General features: G+C 45.7%; 1 protein-coding gene across 2 annotated transcripts in view; it reads right to left on the bottom strand.

Moving 5' to 3' along the window:
- The window catches only part of QRICH1 (glutamine rich 1), a 66,552-nt gene that overhangs the window by 4,871 nt on the left and 46,273 nt on the right, over positions 1-15,408 (bottom strand). For both annotated transcript variants that reach the window (XM_007984181.3, XM_007984179.3), the window contains 3 exons: positions 14,513-14,690; positions 13,842-13,996; positions 11,813-11,927 (listed from right to left, as the gene is read on the bottom strand). In XM_007984181.3, coding sequence (XP_007982372.1) covers positions 11,813-11,927; positions 13,842-13,996; positions 14,513-14,690 — 448 coding nt within the window. The remainder of the gene's footprint in view (positions 1-11,812; positions 11,928-13,841; positions 13,997-14,512; positions 14,691-15,408) is intronic.

Below are 15,408 nucleotides of genomic sequence, written 5' to 3'. Positions count from 1 at the left end.
CCTGAACAGTTAGAAATACAGGCGTGAACCACCACGCCTAGCCAATATGACAGTATTTGAACTATTACAAGATCCCCCCACAGAGCTGGTGTTACTGTAAGACCCTGGTTCATAAGTTAACCCAGAGCTAGACATGAACAAAGGTCAATAATCTGAACAAGAGCCCTGGTCAGCCAGGTCTGCACCAAAGAAAGATAACATTTGACATGACCACCAAGGCCCCTTTCATGTGCTGAAGTCTGTCAGTATGCAAATGTTTGTGCACTGAGTGCATAATGAAATAGCAGCAGGCAACAGTATTTTCCTGCAGGGTTTCGGGATTCTCCAAGCAAGCACAGTGTTATGACATTTACTGGAAGCAGAAAAAAGAACATTCTGCCCAATACACTCCTCTTCTGTGTTCTGTGCTCTTGCCAGAACAAAGCTGGCTCTCTAACTAGAGTAGTGCACTTCCATCTCTTCAAGGCAGTTCTGACTCTATTTTTTGTATACTTTTCAGCTATTTTGTGACCCAGTGGCAATGGGAAAAGCTTTTCTGCTCTTAGACATATCTGAAGCCCTCAAGATCCAGGATGAGCAGAAAACGGCCCTTCTCAGCAAAGAAGGACTCAAGGAATCCTCCTACCTCAGCCTCCCTAGTAGCTGGGATCACAGGTGTGCGCGATCACACTTGACTAATTTTTTTGATTTTTAGTGGAGATGAGGTCTTGCTATGTTGCCCAGGCTAGTCTTCAACTCTTGGGCTCAAGCAATTCTCCCACCTCGGCCTACCAAAGTTCTGGGATTACAGGCGTGAGCCACCACGCCTGGCCTTCCTTTTTTTTTTTTTTTTTTTTTTTTTTTTTTTTTTTTAAAATAACTGTTCTCGGCCGGGCACGGTGGCTCAAGCCTGTAATCCCAGCACTTTGGGAGGCCGAGACGGGTGGATCACGAGGTCAGGAGATCGAGACCATCCTGGCTAACACGGTGAAACCCCATCTCTACTAAAAAAATACAAAAAACTAGCCGGGCGAGGTGGCGGGCGCCTGTAGTCCCAGCTACTCGGGAGGCTGAGGCAGGAGAATGGCGTGAACCCGGGAGGTGGAGCTTGCAGTGAGCTGAGATCCGGCCACTGCACTCCAGCCTGGGTGACAGAGCGAGACTCCGTCTCAAAAACTCTTCTCCTGGGAACAATTACTGCCATACTTTGGCATGTTCCACTTCTCTGGGTTTGCTCTGCCATTTGCTCCTTCTGATGTCACTTCTCTAATTTTATTCTCTTCTCTACAATTTGTAATAAACTTGGCTGGGTGTGGTTACTCATGTCTATAATCTCAGCACATTGGGAGGCCAAGGTAGGAGGACTGCTTGAACCCAGGAGTTCAAGACCAGCCTGGGCAACACAGGGAGACCCCGTCAACACAAAAACTTAAAAAAAAAAAAAAAAAAAAAACCTGAGTGCAACCGCTCGAGCCTGGGTCCCAGCTCGAGCCCAACAGGGCAAGGCAGCAGTGAACTATGATCACAACATTGTACTTGAGCCTGGGACACAAAGCAAGACCCTGTAAGAGAAATTAAAATGGCCCGGGCATGGTGGCTCATGGGTGTAACCTTGGGAGGCCAAGGCAGGAGGATCACTGGAACCCAGGAATTTGAGACCAGCCTAGGCAACATGGCAAAACCTCATTTCTATGAAAAAATATAAAAACTAGCCAGGTGTGGTGGTGTGCACCTGTAGTCCCAGCTACTTGGGAAGCTGAGAGGTAGAAGGATTGCTTCAGACCAGGAGGTAGAGGTTGCAGTGAGGCAAGATTGTGCCACTGCACTCCAGCCTGGGAAACACAGCAAGACCTTGTCTCAAAATAAAAAAATAAGTCAAAATAAAATAAAACGGACTCTATTGACTGAGGGCAAGAGCTCCTAACATGGAAGTAAGGGGCTATAGATAAAAAAAACCTAGGTAGTAGCCTTATAATTCTGAATCTGAACTATAAGCACCAGAATGATGTATTTTATCTTTAAAAACAATTTCTAGTTCTGCCCACTGAAGTAAGGCGCTGAAATACCAAGCCCCAATAAAAGCAACCAGGCTCCAGAACTGAAGGTTTCTACATTAGAACAAGAAATGTCCAAGATGGGACTGAAATATTCTGTTAAATCAGAAATTAAGAAAGACTAATTATTAGAGTCATGCCAAAAGGACTTAAGGGTCAATTTAAAGAGGCTCCTAATCGCCAATGATGGGACATTTGTACATCAGTAAAGATGACTGCAATCAGCTGAATCTCATTAAATATGTTTAAATCTGTAAGTTCACAATGACTCTTGTAAACAAGAAAACCTTAATTGGACATCACTGAGGGAAGCTGATGAACTAACTCATTTTTGTGAAAACTGGTTAAGCAAAGAAAAAAAGAAAAAACAAAAAAGCCGTTAACCCTGCCTCTTCTATACAATCTATACCATTATGACTCCAAAGAGTTAAATAGGGAAAGTTAGGGCCAGGAACAGTGGCTCACGCCTGTAATCCCAGTACTTTGGGAGGCTGAGGTGTGTGGATGCCTAAGCTCAGGAGTTCGAGACCAGCCTGGGCAACGTGGTAAAACCCCATCTCTACAAAAAACACAAAAATTAGCCAAGCATGGTGGCACATGCCTATAGCCCCCAGCTACATGGAGGGCTGAGGTGGGAGGATTGCTTGAGCCCAGAAGGTTGAGGCTACAGTGAGCCGTCCGTGTTCCCACCACTGCAATCCAGCCTGGGTGATAAATTGAGATCCTGTCTCTTTAAAAAAACAAAAAACAAAAAACAAAACGAGGGAAAGTTTTTCATTATATTCCAAGTAATTATTAAGTAATAATAACATTAGAATACTATTCTGCAACCCACAAAGAATCAGTGGATTCAGACATTTGGGCATTGTGATCAAAGAAAGGCCAACTATGAAGTAATTTTGCCAAAAACAAAACAAAACAAAAATCCGGAATCAATCTGTATATTCAATTACCAATCAACTGTAGATACATGGGGAAAAAGAACATGTTAAACTACACCACAGCGAGCAATCAGCAAAAATTAGACTGTGCGACAATTTCAAAGGCTAGTTTCTATCATGAATATACTGTAAGACAAAAGGGAGGGGAAAATTAAGATGAACAGTAAATATTAAGGCCAAGCAAGGTGGCTCATACCTGTAACCCTAGTACTTTGGGAGGCTGAGGCAGGCAGATTGCCTGAGCTCAGGAGTTCGCGACCAGCATGGCCAACATGGTGAAACCCCGTATCAACTAAAAATACAAAAATTAGGTGGCTGTGGTGGCAGGCACCTGTAGTCCCGGCTACTCGGGAGGCTGAGGCAGGAGAATCACTTGAATCCAGGAGGGAGGTTACAGTGAGCCGAGATTGCACCACTGCACTCCAACCTGGGCGACAGAGAAGACTCCATCTCAAGAAAAAAAGAAAAAGGCCAGGTATGGTGGCTGACCCCTCTAATCCCAACACTTTGGGAGGACAAGGCGGATGGATCACAAGGTCAGCAGTTCGATACCAGCCTGACCTGGTGAAACCCTGTCTCTACTAAAAATATAAAAATTAGCTGGGTGTGGTGGTGCGTGCCTGTAATCCCAGCTACTCAGGAGGCTGAGGCAGGAGAATCGCTTGAACTTGGAAGGCAGAGGTTGCAGTGAGCCGAGATCAAGCCTCTGTCTCAAGAAAAAAAAAAAGCCAAATTCAATATCTAGACTTAATTTTGACCTTGATTGAGATAAATCAAAATAATGAAATGTATAAGACTATTAAACATTTTAATAAAGGGTAGTTTTTTTTTTTTTTTTTTTTTTAAGAGAGAGTCTTGCTGTCACCCAGGCTGGAGTGCAGGGGCGCCATCTCGGCTCACTGCAAGCTCTGCCTCCCGTGTTCACGCCATTCTCCTGCCTCAGTCTCCTAAGTAGCTGGGACTACAGGCACTCGCTACCACACCCAGCTAATTTTTTGTATTTTTAGTAGAGATGGGGCTTCACCGCGTTAGCCAGGAACGTCTCAATCTCCTGACCTCATGATCCGCCCGCCTCAGCCTCCCAAAGTGCTGGGATTACAAGCATGAGCCACTGCACCCGGCCTAATAAAGGGTAAATTACATTATGGATTTACCTTTTTTTTTTGTTTATTTATTTTTGAGACTGAGTCTTGCACTGTCACCTGGGCTGGAGTGCAATCGTGCGATCTTGGCTCACTGCAACCCCTGCCTCTCCTGTGTTCAAGTGATTCTACTGCCTCAGCCTCCCGAGTAGCTGGGATTACAGGCTCCCACCACCACATCCAGCTAGTTTTTGCATTTTTTTTAAGTAGAGATGGGGTTTCACCATAATTGGCCAGGCTGGTCTCGAACTCCTGACTCGTGGTCCACCCGCCTTGGCCTCCCAAAGTGCTGGGAACTCAGGCGTGAGCCACCGTGCCCAGTCATTCTTTAAAATTATTTTTTAAAGTATGAGCCAGGCTCCGTAGCCCACGTCTGTAATCCTAGCAATTTGGGATGCCGAGGCGGGTGGATCACCTGAGGTCAGGAGTTCAAGACCAGCCTGGGCAACATGGTGAAACCTTGTCTCTACTAAACTACAAAAAATTAGCTGGGTGTGGCAGTGTGCGCCTGTAGTCCCAGCTACTTGGGAGGCTGAGGCAGGAGAACTGCTTGAACCCAGGAGCCGGAGGTTGCAGTGAGCCAAGATCATGTCACTGCACTCCAGGCTGGACGACAAAGTGAGACTATCTCAAAATAAATAAATACATAAATAAAAAGTAAATATTAAAAGACACAACCAGGCCAGAAGTGGTGGCTCACGCCTGTAATCCCAGCACTTTGGGAGGCTGAGGCGGGCGGATCACCTGAGGTCAGGAGTTCAAGACCAGCCTGGCCAACATGGTTAAATTAAACTCCATCTCTACTAAAAATATAAAAATTAGCCAGGTGTTGTGGCACATGCCTGTAATCCCAGGTACTTGGGAGGCTGAGGCAGGCAAACCACTTGAACCCAGGAGACAGAGGTTGTAGTGAGCCGAGGTCCTGTCATTGCACTCCAGCCTAGGCGACTGAGAATCTGTCTCAAATAAACAAACAAGTAAATAAATAAGTAAGTATGATAGGTTGGGTCCCGTGGCTCATGCCTGAAATCCCAGCACTATGGGAGGCCGAGGTAGGCCAATCACTTGAGGCCAGAAGTTCGAGACCAGCCTGGCCAGGTGCCTGTAATCCCAACTATTCGGAGGCTTAAGGCAAAAAAAAGTATGGATAAAGTATCTGGAATTTACTTCCAATACAGGAGAGGGGAAACAGGTGGTGGTATACATAAAGTTTAAAATGGAAAAAATAAACTTAAAAACAAACAAAAAGTAATTAAACAGCAACAGGCCAGGCTCGGTGGCTCATGCCTGTAATCCCAGCACTTTGGGAGGCTGATGCAGGTTGATCACTTTAGGTCAGGAGTTTGAGACCAGCCTGGTCAACATGGTGAAACCCCCGTCTCTACTAAAAATATAAAAAGTAGATGGGCTTGGTGGCACACGCCTGTAATTCCAGCTACTTGGGAGGCTGAGGCATGAGAATCACTTGAACCTGAGGCAGAGGTAGTGAGCCGAGATCATGCCACTGCACTCCAGCCTGGGCAACGGAGTGAGACTCCGTCTCAAAAACAAAAAAACAGCAACAAAAAAAGATTTGCCATGGAAAATGGGTACATGGGGGAATTCATTAATCTATTCTGTTTATTTTATTTATCCATAGTAACAGACTAAAAAGTGAACTCTGCATATCCACACTTAGCTTGAAAACTTTCAAATTATGTAGAGTGATGTAGTCACTCATGTCTCTGTTCCAACGATAGCCCTCCCTTGTAATAGTCTTAACCCTTTCCATTCCTTTGTGTTCTGTTCTCCAAAGTACTTAAGTTGCTAGGCACAGTAGCTCATGCCCATAATCTCAGCTCTTAGGGAGGCAGAGGTGGGAGAATAGCTGGAGCCCAGGAGTTGGAGATCTGCCTGGGCAATATAGTGAGACCTTGCTCTCCACAAAATACAAGGGGGAAAAAAAAAAAAAGACAAAGTACTGGAGTTAACTTACTTATTTATACACTGTCTCACCTTATTGTAGTGCAAGCTCCATTTTCTTCACTGCTGTATTAATTATATTCTCCGGCACCTGGAATACTGCCTGGCACGTAGTAGGCACTCAAAAAATTTGTCTAACCAGTAAGTTTCTTTTTTAAGGGTTAAGCAGCACACATTTTAATAAATGGCAGAACAGGGATTAAAACTTGGATATTTGCATGAACACAAGTTTTAAACTTCTTTGCATGCCAAGGAATGCAACTGCTGCATCATAAGGCCAACAATGTTTACTTTTGTAAGAAACTGCCAAATTGTCTTCCAAAGTGGTTGTGTCATTTTGCATTTCCACAAGCAATAAATGACATGTTACTGCCTATCCATGTCAGCATTTGGTGCTGTTGGTGTTTTGAATTTTAGCCATTCTAATAAATGTACAGTAGTATTTCATTACCTCAATTTGCAACTCTCTGATGACACCTGACGAGAGCATCTTTTTTTTCTTTTTGAGACAGAGTCTCATTCTGTTGCCCAGGCTGGAGTGCGGTGGCACAGGATATTGGCTCACTGCAACCTCCGCCTCCTGGGTTCAAGTGATTATCTTGCCTCAGCCTCCCAAGTAGCTGGGATTACGGGCGCGTGCCACCACACCCGGCTAATTTTTGTATTTTTTTAAGCAGAGATGGGGTTTCCCCATATTGGTCAGGCTGGTCTTGAACTCCTGACCTCAAGTGATGCACCCGCATTTGGCCTCCGAAAGTGCTAGGATTACAGGTGTGAGCCACCACACCCAGCCCATATTTTCATATACTCATGTGCCATCAATGCATTTTCTTTGGTGAGGTATCTGGTCAGGTACTTAATATGTGTGTGTGTGTAGTTTTTTATTTTTTGGTAGAGATAGGATGTCACCATGTTGCCCAGGCTGGTCTTGAATTCCTGGGCTCAAGCAATCCTCTTACCACGGCCTCCCAAAGTGCTGGTATTACAGGTGTGAGCCAGGCCCAGACTAGATGTTTATTATGAATGAGATGGGGGTCTCACTTTGTTGACCAGGCTGGTCCCAAACTCCTGGACTCAAGTGATCCTCCCACCTTGGTCTACCAAAGTGCTAGGATTACAGGTGTGAGCCACTACACCCAGCTGCTAGTCTTTTTTTTTTTTTTTTGGAGACGGAGTCTCACTCTGTCACCCAGGCTGGAGTGGAGTGGCATGGTCTCACCTCATTGCAACCTCTGCCTGCCTGGTTCAAGCGATTCTCCTGCCTCAGCCTCCCGAGTAGCTGGGAATACAGGCATATGCCACCACGTCTAGCTAATTTTTTGTATTTAGTAGAGACAGGGTCTCACAGTGTTAGCCAGGATGGTCTCAATCTCCTGATCTCATGATCCACCCGCCTCAGCCTCCCAAAGTTCTGAGATTACAGGTGTGAACCACCACGCCCGGCCAATTTTTTGTATTTTTAGTAGAGACGATGTTTTATGCGTTGGCCAGGCTGATGTCGGATTCGTGGTCTCAAGTCATCCACCTGCCTCGGTCTCCCAAAGTGCTGGGATTACAGGCGTGAGCCACTGCACCCAGACTGCTTTTTTTGGGGGGGAGGGGCGGACCCTTGCTCTGTTGCCAGGATAGAGTGCAGTGGCGCGCTCCTGGCTCACTGCAACCTCCGCCTTCCTGGTTCAAGCGATTTCCCTGCCTCAGCCTCCTGAGTAGCTGGGGCTACAGCTGCACACCACCACACCTGGCTAATTTTTTGTATTTTAGTAGGGGGGCGGTTTCACCATGTTGGCCAGGCTGATCTCGATCTCTTGACCTTGTGATCTGCCCACCTCGGCCTCCCAAAGTGGTGGGATTACAGGCATGCGCCACCGCGTCCGGCTAGACTTATTTTTTCAAAGTTGCGGTCTTGCTCTGTCACCCAGGCCAGAGTGCAGTGGCATGATCATAGCTTACTGCACCTTTGAACTCCCGGGTTCAAGCGATCCTCCTGCCTCAGCATCTACAGTAGCTAGGACGACAAGCATGCACTACCACACCCAGTTAATTTTTTTTTTTTTTTCTTTTGAGACAGAGTCTCACTCTGTCGCCCAGGCTGGAGTGCAGTGGCGCGATCTCGGCTCACTGCAAGCTCCGCCTCCCGGGTTCACACCATTCTCCTGCCTCAGCCTCCCAAGTAGCTGGGACTACAGGCACCCGCCACCATGCCCGGCTAGTTTTTTGTAGTTTTTAGTAGAGACGGGTTTTTTGTTTTTTTTTGAGACAGAGTCTCGCTCTGTCGCCCAGACTGGAGTGCACTGGCCGGATCTCGGCTCACTGCAAGCTCCGCCTCCCGGGTTTATGCCATTCTCCTGCCTCAGCCTCCTGAGTAGCTGGGACTACAGGCGCCCGCCACCTCGCCCAGCTAGTTTTTTGTATTTTTTAGTAGAGACGGGGTTTCACCGTGTTAGCCAGGATGGTCTTGATCTCCTGACCTCATGATCCGCCCAGCTTGGCCTCCCAAAGTGCTGGGATTACAGGCTTGAGCCACCGCGCCTGGCCAGAGACGGGGTTTCACCATGTTAGCCAGGATGGTCTCGATCTCCTGACCTCGTGATCCGCCCATCTCGGCCTCCCAAAGTGCTGGGATTACAGGCTTGAGCCACTGCGCCCAGCCACCCAGCTAATTTTTTGTAGTTTTAGTAAACACAGGGTTTCACCATGTTGGCCAGGCTGGTGTCATCACCAGTCATCACTTGAGAACTCCTGATCTCAAGTGATTCACCCTCCTCGACCTCCCAAAGTGCTGGGATTACAGAAATGAGCCACTGTGCACAGCCTGCACCAGCACCATTTGTTGAAAAGATTATCCTCTCTGCTTTCTCCATTGAATTTCCCTTCTCCTTTGTCAATGACAAACTTACTATATTTGTGTGTCTCTATTTCCAGGTTTTCTATTCTGTAACACTGATCTGTCTATTCCTTTGCCAAAAACCTGTACATATATGTTTAAGCAGCTTTATTCATAATTGCTAAAACGTGGAAGCAACCAAGATAAGATGTCCTTCAATAGGTGAATGAGTAAACAAACTGTGGTACATCTATACAATGGAATATTATTCAGTGAGAAAAAGAAACAATCTATCAAGCCACAAAAAGACACACAGGAATCTTTTTTTTTTTTTTGAGACGGAGTCTTGGAGTCTTGCTCTATCACCCAGGCTGGAGTGCAGTGGTGTGATCTCAGCTCACTGCAAGCTCCGCCTCCCGGGTTCACGCCATTCTCCTGCCTCAGCCTCCCAAGCAGCTGGGACTACAGGCACCCACCACCACGCCTGGCTAATTTGTTATATTTTTTAGTAGAGACGGGGTTTCACCATGTTAGCCAGGATGGTCTCCATCTCCCGACCTCGTGCTCCACCTGCCTTGGCCTCCCAAAGTGCTGGGACTATAGGCATGAGCCACCGCGCCCAGCCAAAGACACACAGGAATCTTAAAGGCATATTGGAAAGCGAAAGGAGTAAATCTGAAAAGGCCACATGCCGAATTATTCCAAATGTACAATACTCTAGAAAAGGAAAACTGTGAAAATAGTAAAAACATCAGTGGTTCCCAGTGTATCTGGGGGAGGGAGGGATAAACAGGTGAAAAGGTTTTTGTTTTTTATTTTTGAGACGGAGTCTTGCTCTATCACCAGGCTGGAGTGCAGTGGCACAATCTTGGCTCACCATAACCTCCGAATCCCTGGTTCAAGCAATTCTCCTATCTCAGCCTCCCGTGTAGCTGGGATTACAGGCGCCTGCCAACACACCCAGCTAATTTTTGTATTTTTAATAGAGATAGTGTTTCACCATGTTGGCCAGGCTGGTTTTGAACTCCCAGTGTTCAGTGATCAGTCCATCTCTGCCTCCCAAAGTGCTGGGATTACAGGCGTGAGCCACCATGTCCAAGCCCAGAAGAGGTATTTTTTAGGGCAGTGAAACATTCTATAAGACACCATGATGGTGATACATGTCATCATACATTTATCAAAACTTGGAATGTACAGCAGATACAGAATGTAAACCAGAATGTACAACACAATAATATAGTTCATAGCGCTATGAACTACAGTTAACAATAATGTATCAATATTGGTTTATCAATTGTAACAAATGTACCACACTAATGACACATGTTACTGATAGGAGAAACTGCGTGTGAGGGTATATACTTAAGGAGTTATATGGAAATTCTCTATACTTATTGCTAAATTTTTCTGGAAACTTAAAAGTACTCTAAAAAACAAAGTCTAGGCCGGGCACGGTGGCTTGCGCCTGTAATCCCAGCACTTTGGGAGGCCAAGGCGGGCGGATCACAAGGTCAGGAGATCGAGACCATCCTGGCTAACACAGTGAAACTCCATCTCTACTAAAAATATATTAAAAAAATTAGTCTGGCGTGGTGGCAGGCGCCTGTAGTCCCAGCTACTCGGGACGCTGAGGCAGGAGAATGGTGTGAACCCAGGTGGTGGAGCTTGCTGTGAGCCAAGATCGCGCCACTGCACTCCAGCCTAGACGACAGAGCAAGAATCCATCTCAAAAAAAAAAAAAGTCTATTAGTTGGCCGTGGTGGCTCATGCCTGTAATTCCAGCACTTGGGAGAGGCTGACGTGGGCGGATCACCTGAGGTCAAGAGTTCGAGACCACCCTGACCAATATGATGAAACCCCATCTCTACTAAAAATACAAAAATTAGCCGGGCGTGGTGGTATGCCCCTGTAATCCCAGCTACTTGGGAGGCTGGGATAGGAGAATCATTTGAACCCGGGAGGTGGATGCTGCAGTGAGCCAAGATCGCACCATTGCACTCCAGCCTGGGCAACAAGAGCGAAACTCCGTCTCAAAACAAAAAAGTCTATTAAAAACAAAAATAGACCAGGCACAGTGGCTCACGCCTGTAATCCCAGCACTTTGGGAGGCCGAGGCGGGCAGATCACAAAGTCAGGAGTTTGAGACCAGCCTGGCCAACATGGCAAAACCCTGCCTCTACTAAAAATACAAAAATTAGCTGGGCATGATGGCACGTGCCTGTAATCCCAGCTACTTGGGAGGCTGAGGTAGGAGAACTGCCTGAACTGGGACCCAGGAGGCAGAGGCTGCAGTGCGCCAAGATCACGCCACTGCACTCCACCCTGGGCTACAGAGCAAGACTCTGTATCAGACAAAACAAAACAAAACAAAACAAAAATACCGGAGCATGGTAGCGCATGCCTATAGCTCCAGCTACTCAGGAGGCTGAGGCAGGAGGATCGCTTGAGCTCAGGAGTTTGAGGTCCATCTCAGCAACATACCAAGACCATGTTTTTTTTTAGAACAAACAAAGAAAAACACTGAATAACCTATGCTTTTGTTCCAACAGAATATGCTGTCCAGAAGACTGCCTGTGAGTAAAGCAAAAATTATGCTCTACAGATAAAACTGTCCACAATTCTTAATTGTTATTCTAACTTTAATCAATACATTTTAATAGAAAAAAATAAAGATAGTAACTATCCCACTAGTTCTGCTTGTTCCTGTGTCCTTCCCACACTGGGACCAGCAAGGTTCTCTGGTGAGCAGTGCCTCTTCCCTATCAGGGCAAGTAGCACAGTGGCCAATGCTGCTGCAGTCTGGGATTTATATCCCCCTCACTCACATGCTTTTCACAGCCAACCACAGAAGCTGTTGATCTTTCTTAAATCCAGGTGGGAAAGATATCCAAGGACAAGGGAGACTCTTACCAAGTGGAGTGACCCGGGGCTGAACATCCTTCAGAACTTCATGTAGCCACTCCGTGAACCGAACATAATAAAGATCGGAGAAAATGTCATCTACCCTTCCATTTTCAAAAAGATACTAAAAGAAAAACAATTAATAGAAGTTATTGGTAGTCTCCTGAACAAGGCTTTCAGGGGAAATAAATATATTTTTCTACCAGTACTACTATCCTTCCCTACCCATTCACACCTCAACAAACTAAGGCACCAGCATGTGACACTTCCATAGTATGCTTAAGCTCATGTGACTGATTCTCATGACATTCTTGAGAGTTGGGTAAATAAGGCAGATGTTGTGAATGGTATTTCACCCAAGAAAGGCATCGTTTTGTGTTAGCAAAAATCATGAATAGGCTCTAGGGTCAGTCTTCCATTAGATATTGTGTAAGTTAAATAACATGTGCAAGTCTTTTAATTTCTGGGGCTCAGTTTCCTTGTCTGTAAATGGAGATGATGGTATCTGCCTTCCAGGACTGGGGAGAGCACAGAATGAAAGCATGTAAAGCAATTCACACAGTACTTAGGTTAGGACCACCGAGAGAGGAAAAAACTAGGAGGCAGACATGTCTCAAGACTAGGCCAACAGAATGAGTCCCAACCAGTAAGCCCTACTCTACTATACTGTGATTTCTCCTCAAAAGCCTTCAAACACTAAAATATCCACCTCTGCTCCCTTGAACTGCCAGTCTGTAAATTTCCATTATGCTTCACCACAGATGTCCTGAAAACCTAACTATATTGGTATATTATTCTAGCTAGACTCCTTCAAATAAGTATTTAGTGTTAATGCAGGGAACAATGAGAAGGAAAGTTCTATGCTGGCACAAGACTTTGTTTGGAATAAATTACTTTCATAAAAATCAGGTTTACTTTAACAAAAAGAAAAGTGTTACATAAATGCTTTGTGAATTACAAAAAAAAAAAGGTCAAGGTAATTACCAATAATGTAACAGAAGTTTCTCTAGGTAGTAGGATGATGAATAATGTTTGTTTTCCTATTTTATTATTTATTTTATGCATTTATTTTTTAAGGGGCAAGGTCTTGCTTTGCAGCCCAGACTGAATGAAGTGCAATGGCACAATCATAGCTGACTGTAGCCTCGAACTGCTGAGCTCAAGCGATCCTCCTGCCTCAGCCTCCCAAATAGCTGGGACTACAGGTGTGCACCACCACACCCGGCTAATTTTTTTTCTTTTGATTTTTGAGACAGGGTCTCACTCTGTCACCCAGGCTGGAGTGTAGTGGCATAATCATGACTCACTACAGCCCCAACCTCTGGGGCTTAAGCAATCCTCCCACCTCAGCCTCCCAAGCAGCTGGGACTACAGGCACGCACTACCATACCCAGCTAATTTTTTGTAGAGATGGGGTTTCACTATGTTGCCTAGGCTGGTCTCAAACTCCTGCGGCTCAAGCGATCCTCCTGCCTGAGCCTCCCAAAGTTCTGGGATTACAGGTGTGAGACATCTCGCTTGGCTCTTATTTTTTTTCTTTCCTTTTTATTTTATTTTTTTAATTTTTGAGACAGTCTCGCTCTGTCACCCAGGCTGGAGTGCAATGCTGTGATCTCAGCTCACTGCAACCTCTATCTCCCGGGTTCAAGCGATTATCATGCCTCAGCCTCCCAAGTAGCAGGGATTATAGGCGTACACCACCACACCTGGCAAATTTTTTATTTTTAGTGGATAGGGTTTCACCATGTTGGCCAGGCTGGTCATCTTCAACTCCTGACCTCAAGTGATCCACCTGCCTCGGCTTCCCAAAGTGCTGGGATTACAGGCGTGAGCCACCAGCGCCCGGCCCCGGCTCTTATTTTCTAAAGTGAACATGTAGGTATTTAAAACTTAAAAAAATGTGCATTTTGAAACTCATTATATACCTGAAAGAGAACTTCCTTATTTTAACTTCTTGTTTGTCATTTTATTAACTAAACTAGCAAACATCCAACAGGAACACAGCTCAAACATGTTCTCATGAAGATCTGTTTCCTACCTTTTGAATACACAGGAAAATATAGTAGAGCACATCTGGGTCATAGGGTTCACCTTCTCCATTTCGAGCTTCCCGTGTCATTAGACAGAGCCCATAATTCAACTCTGCCACAGCAGAGGAGATGAGATCTTCCTGGAATCGCAGCAGTTGGCGCCCTGCAACGAAAGCCCCAATGATGAATGGAGGTCCTGGCAACCCAGGACGAACAGAGGTCCTGGGGGTCCATATCTGGAAGGCTCAGAACACATACTGCCCATGAGGGTGCTGGGACAGAAATGGTCACTTGTATCTACTGTAATGTTCCATGCCTGTAATGTCAGAACTGGCCTATCATGTGAGTATATGAGCCTAATGCCAAGAAAGAAGGGCTTGAGTGCCTACTACCTGGTTCCCATTTCCTCCCAGAAGCCACTGTGTTCAGGTCTGGTAGGGTCAACTCCTGAAACCTGTATGTCTAAAAATGCCTGGTTTTGCGCAAACCCCACACATCCTGCTTATTATGTACACAGGGTCAGTACTGCTTGTTGCTAGGACTGAATTCAACATACTATTACAGATGTTGCTCTCTTTTCCCCTAGACAGGGGATACCACTTTTCTGCCATTTTGTCCTCCTGTTACTTCAGTACCACTGCATTTTAGACAGAGCCCACTCTTCTTCCCAGACACTCACTCCCAATGGGTGCCAATCTGTTCTGAGCATCCTTCTCTAATTCAGCATTCTTGGTCTGGGCCCAGTTTTTCCATACTTCAAGCCCTTCTTCTGGCTTCAAAGAATTTGGAAGCAGAAGTTCTGGGGAAGGCTGTGGCTGTGACTGTGGTTCAACTTCAGCAACCTGGACAGTTTGAGCCTATAGGAAAGAAACCATGAAAATGTGTCAATAGTGTTTTATATTAGATCCTTCAGCAAAATTGCCAGAAAATTGTTATGTGTAGTTCATTTATTTAAGAAAACATTTCTCTACTCCTTGCTGTCCTACTTTTAAGAAACTTTGCAGTTCTACCTCCTGCCCCAGGGACAGCAAAAGCAGCACTGCAACTGGGCTAGTGCAGCGATTCTCAGCTTTGGCTGCACTTTTAAATGTTTTTTTTTTTTAGACAGAGTTTCGCTCTAGTCACTCAGGCTGGAGTACAATGGCGCAATCTCGGCTCACTGCAATGTCTGCCTCCCGGGTTCAAGTGATTCTCCTGCCTCAGCCTCCCGAGTACCTGGGATTACAGGCAGGCACCACCACGGCCAGCTAATTTTATAATTTTAGTCGAGACAGGGTTTCATCATGTTGGTCAGGCTGGTCTCGAACTCCCAACCTCAGGTGATCTGCCCGCCTCGGCCTCCCAAACTGGGATTACAGGCGTGAACCACCGTGCCCGGTCAAATCTTTTATTTAAAAACACTAATAGCCAGACTTACCCCAGAATCTCTCTGAGGGGGAGCAAAGTATCAATCGTATAAAAACTCCTCAAGTAAGATTGCGCCACTGCACTCCAGCCTGGTGACAGAGCAAGACTCTGTCTCGGAAAAAGAAAAAACAAAACAAAACAAAAGAACTCCTCGAGTAAAAAAGTAAT

Source organism: Chlorocebus sabaeus, chromosome 22 (assembly GCF_047675955.1).
Source record: "Chlorocebus sabaeus isolate Y175 chromosome 22, mChlSab1.0.hap1, whole genome shotgun sequence".
Lineage (NCBI taxonomy): Eukaryota > Metazoa > Chordata > Mammalia > Primates > Cercopithecidae > Chlorocebus > Chlorocebus sabaeus.
Note: the sequence above shows the minus strand (reverse complement) of the source record. Positions and strands in the feature narration are given on the sequence as shown.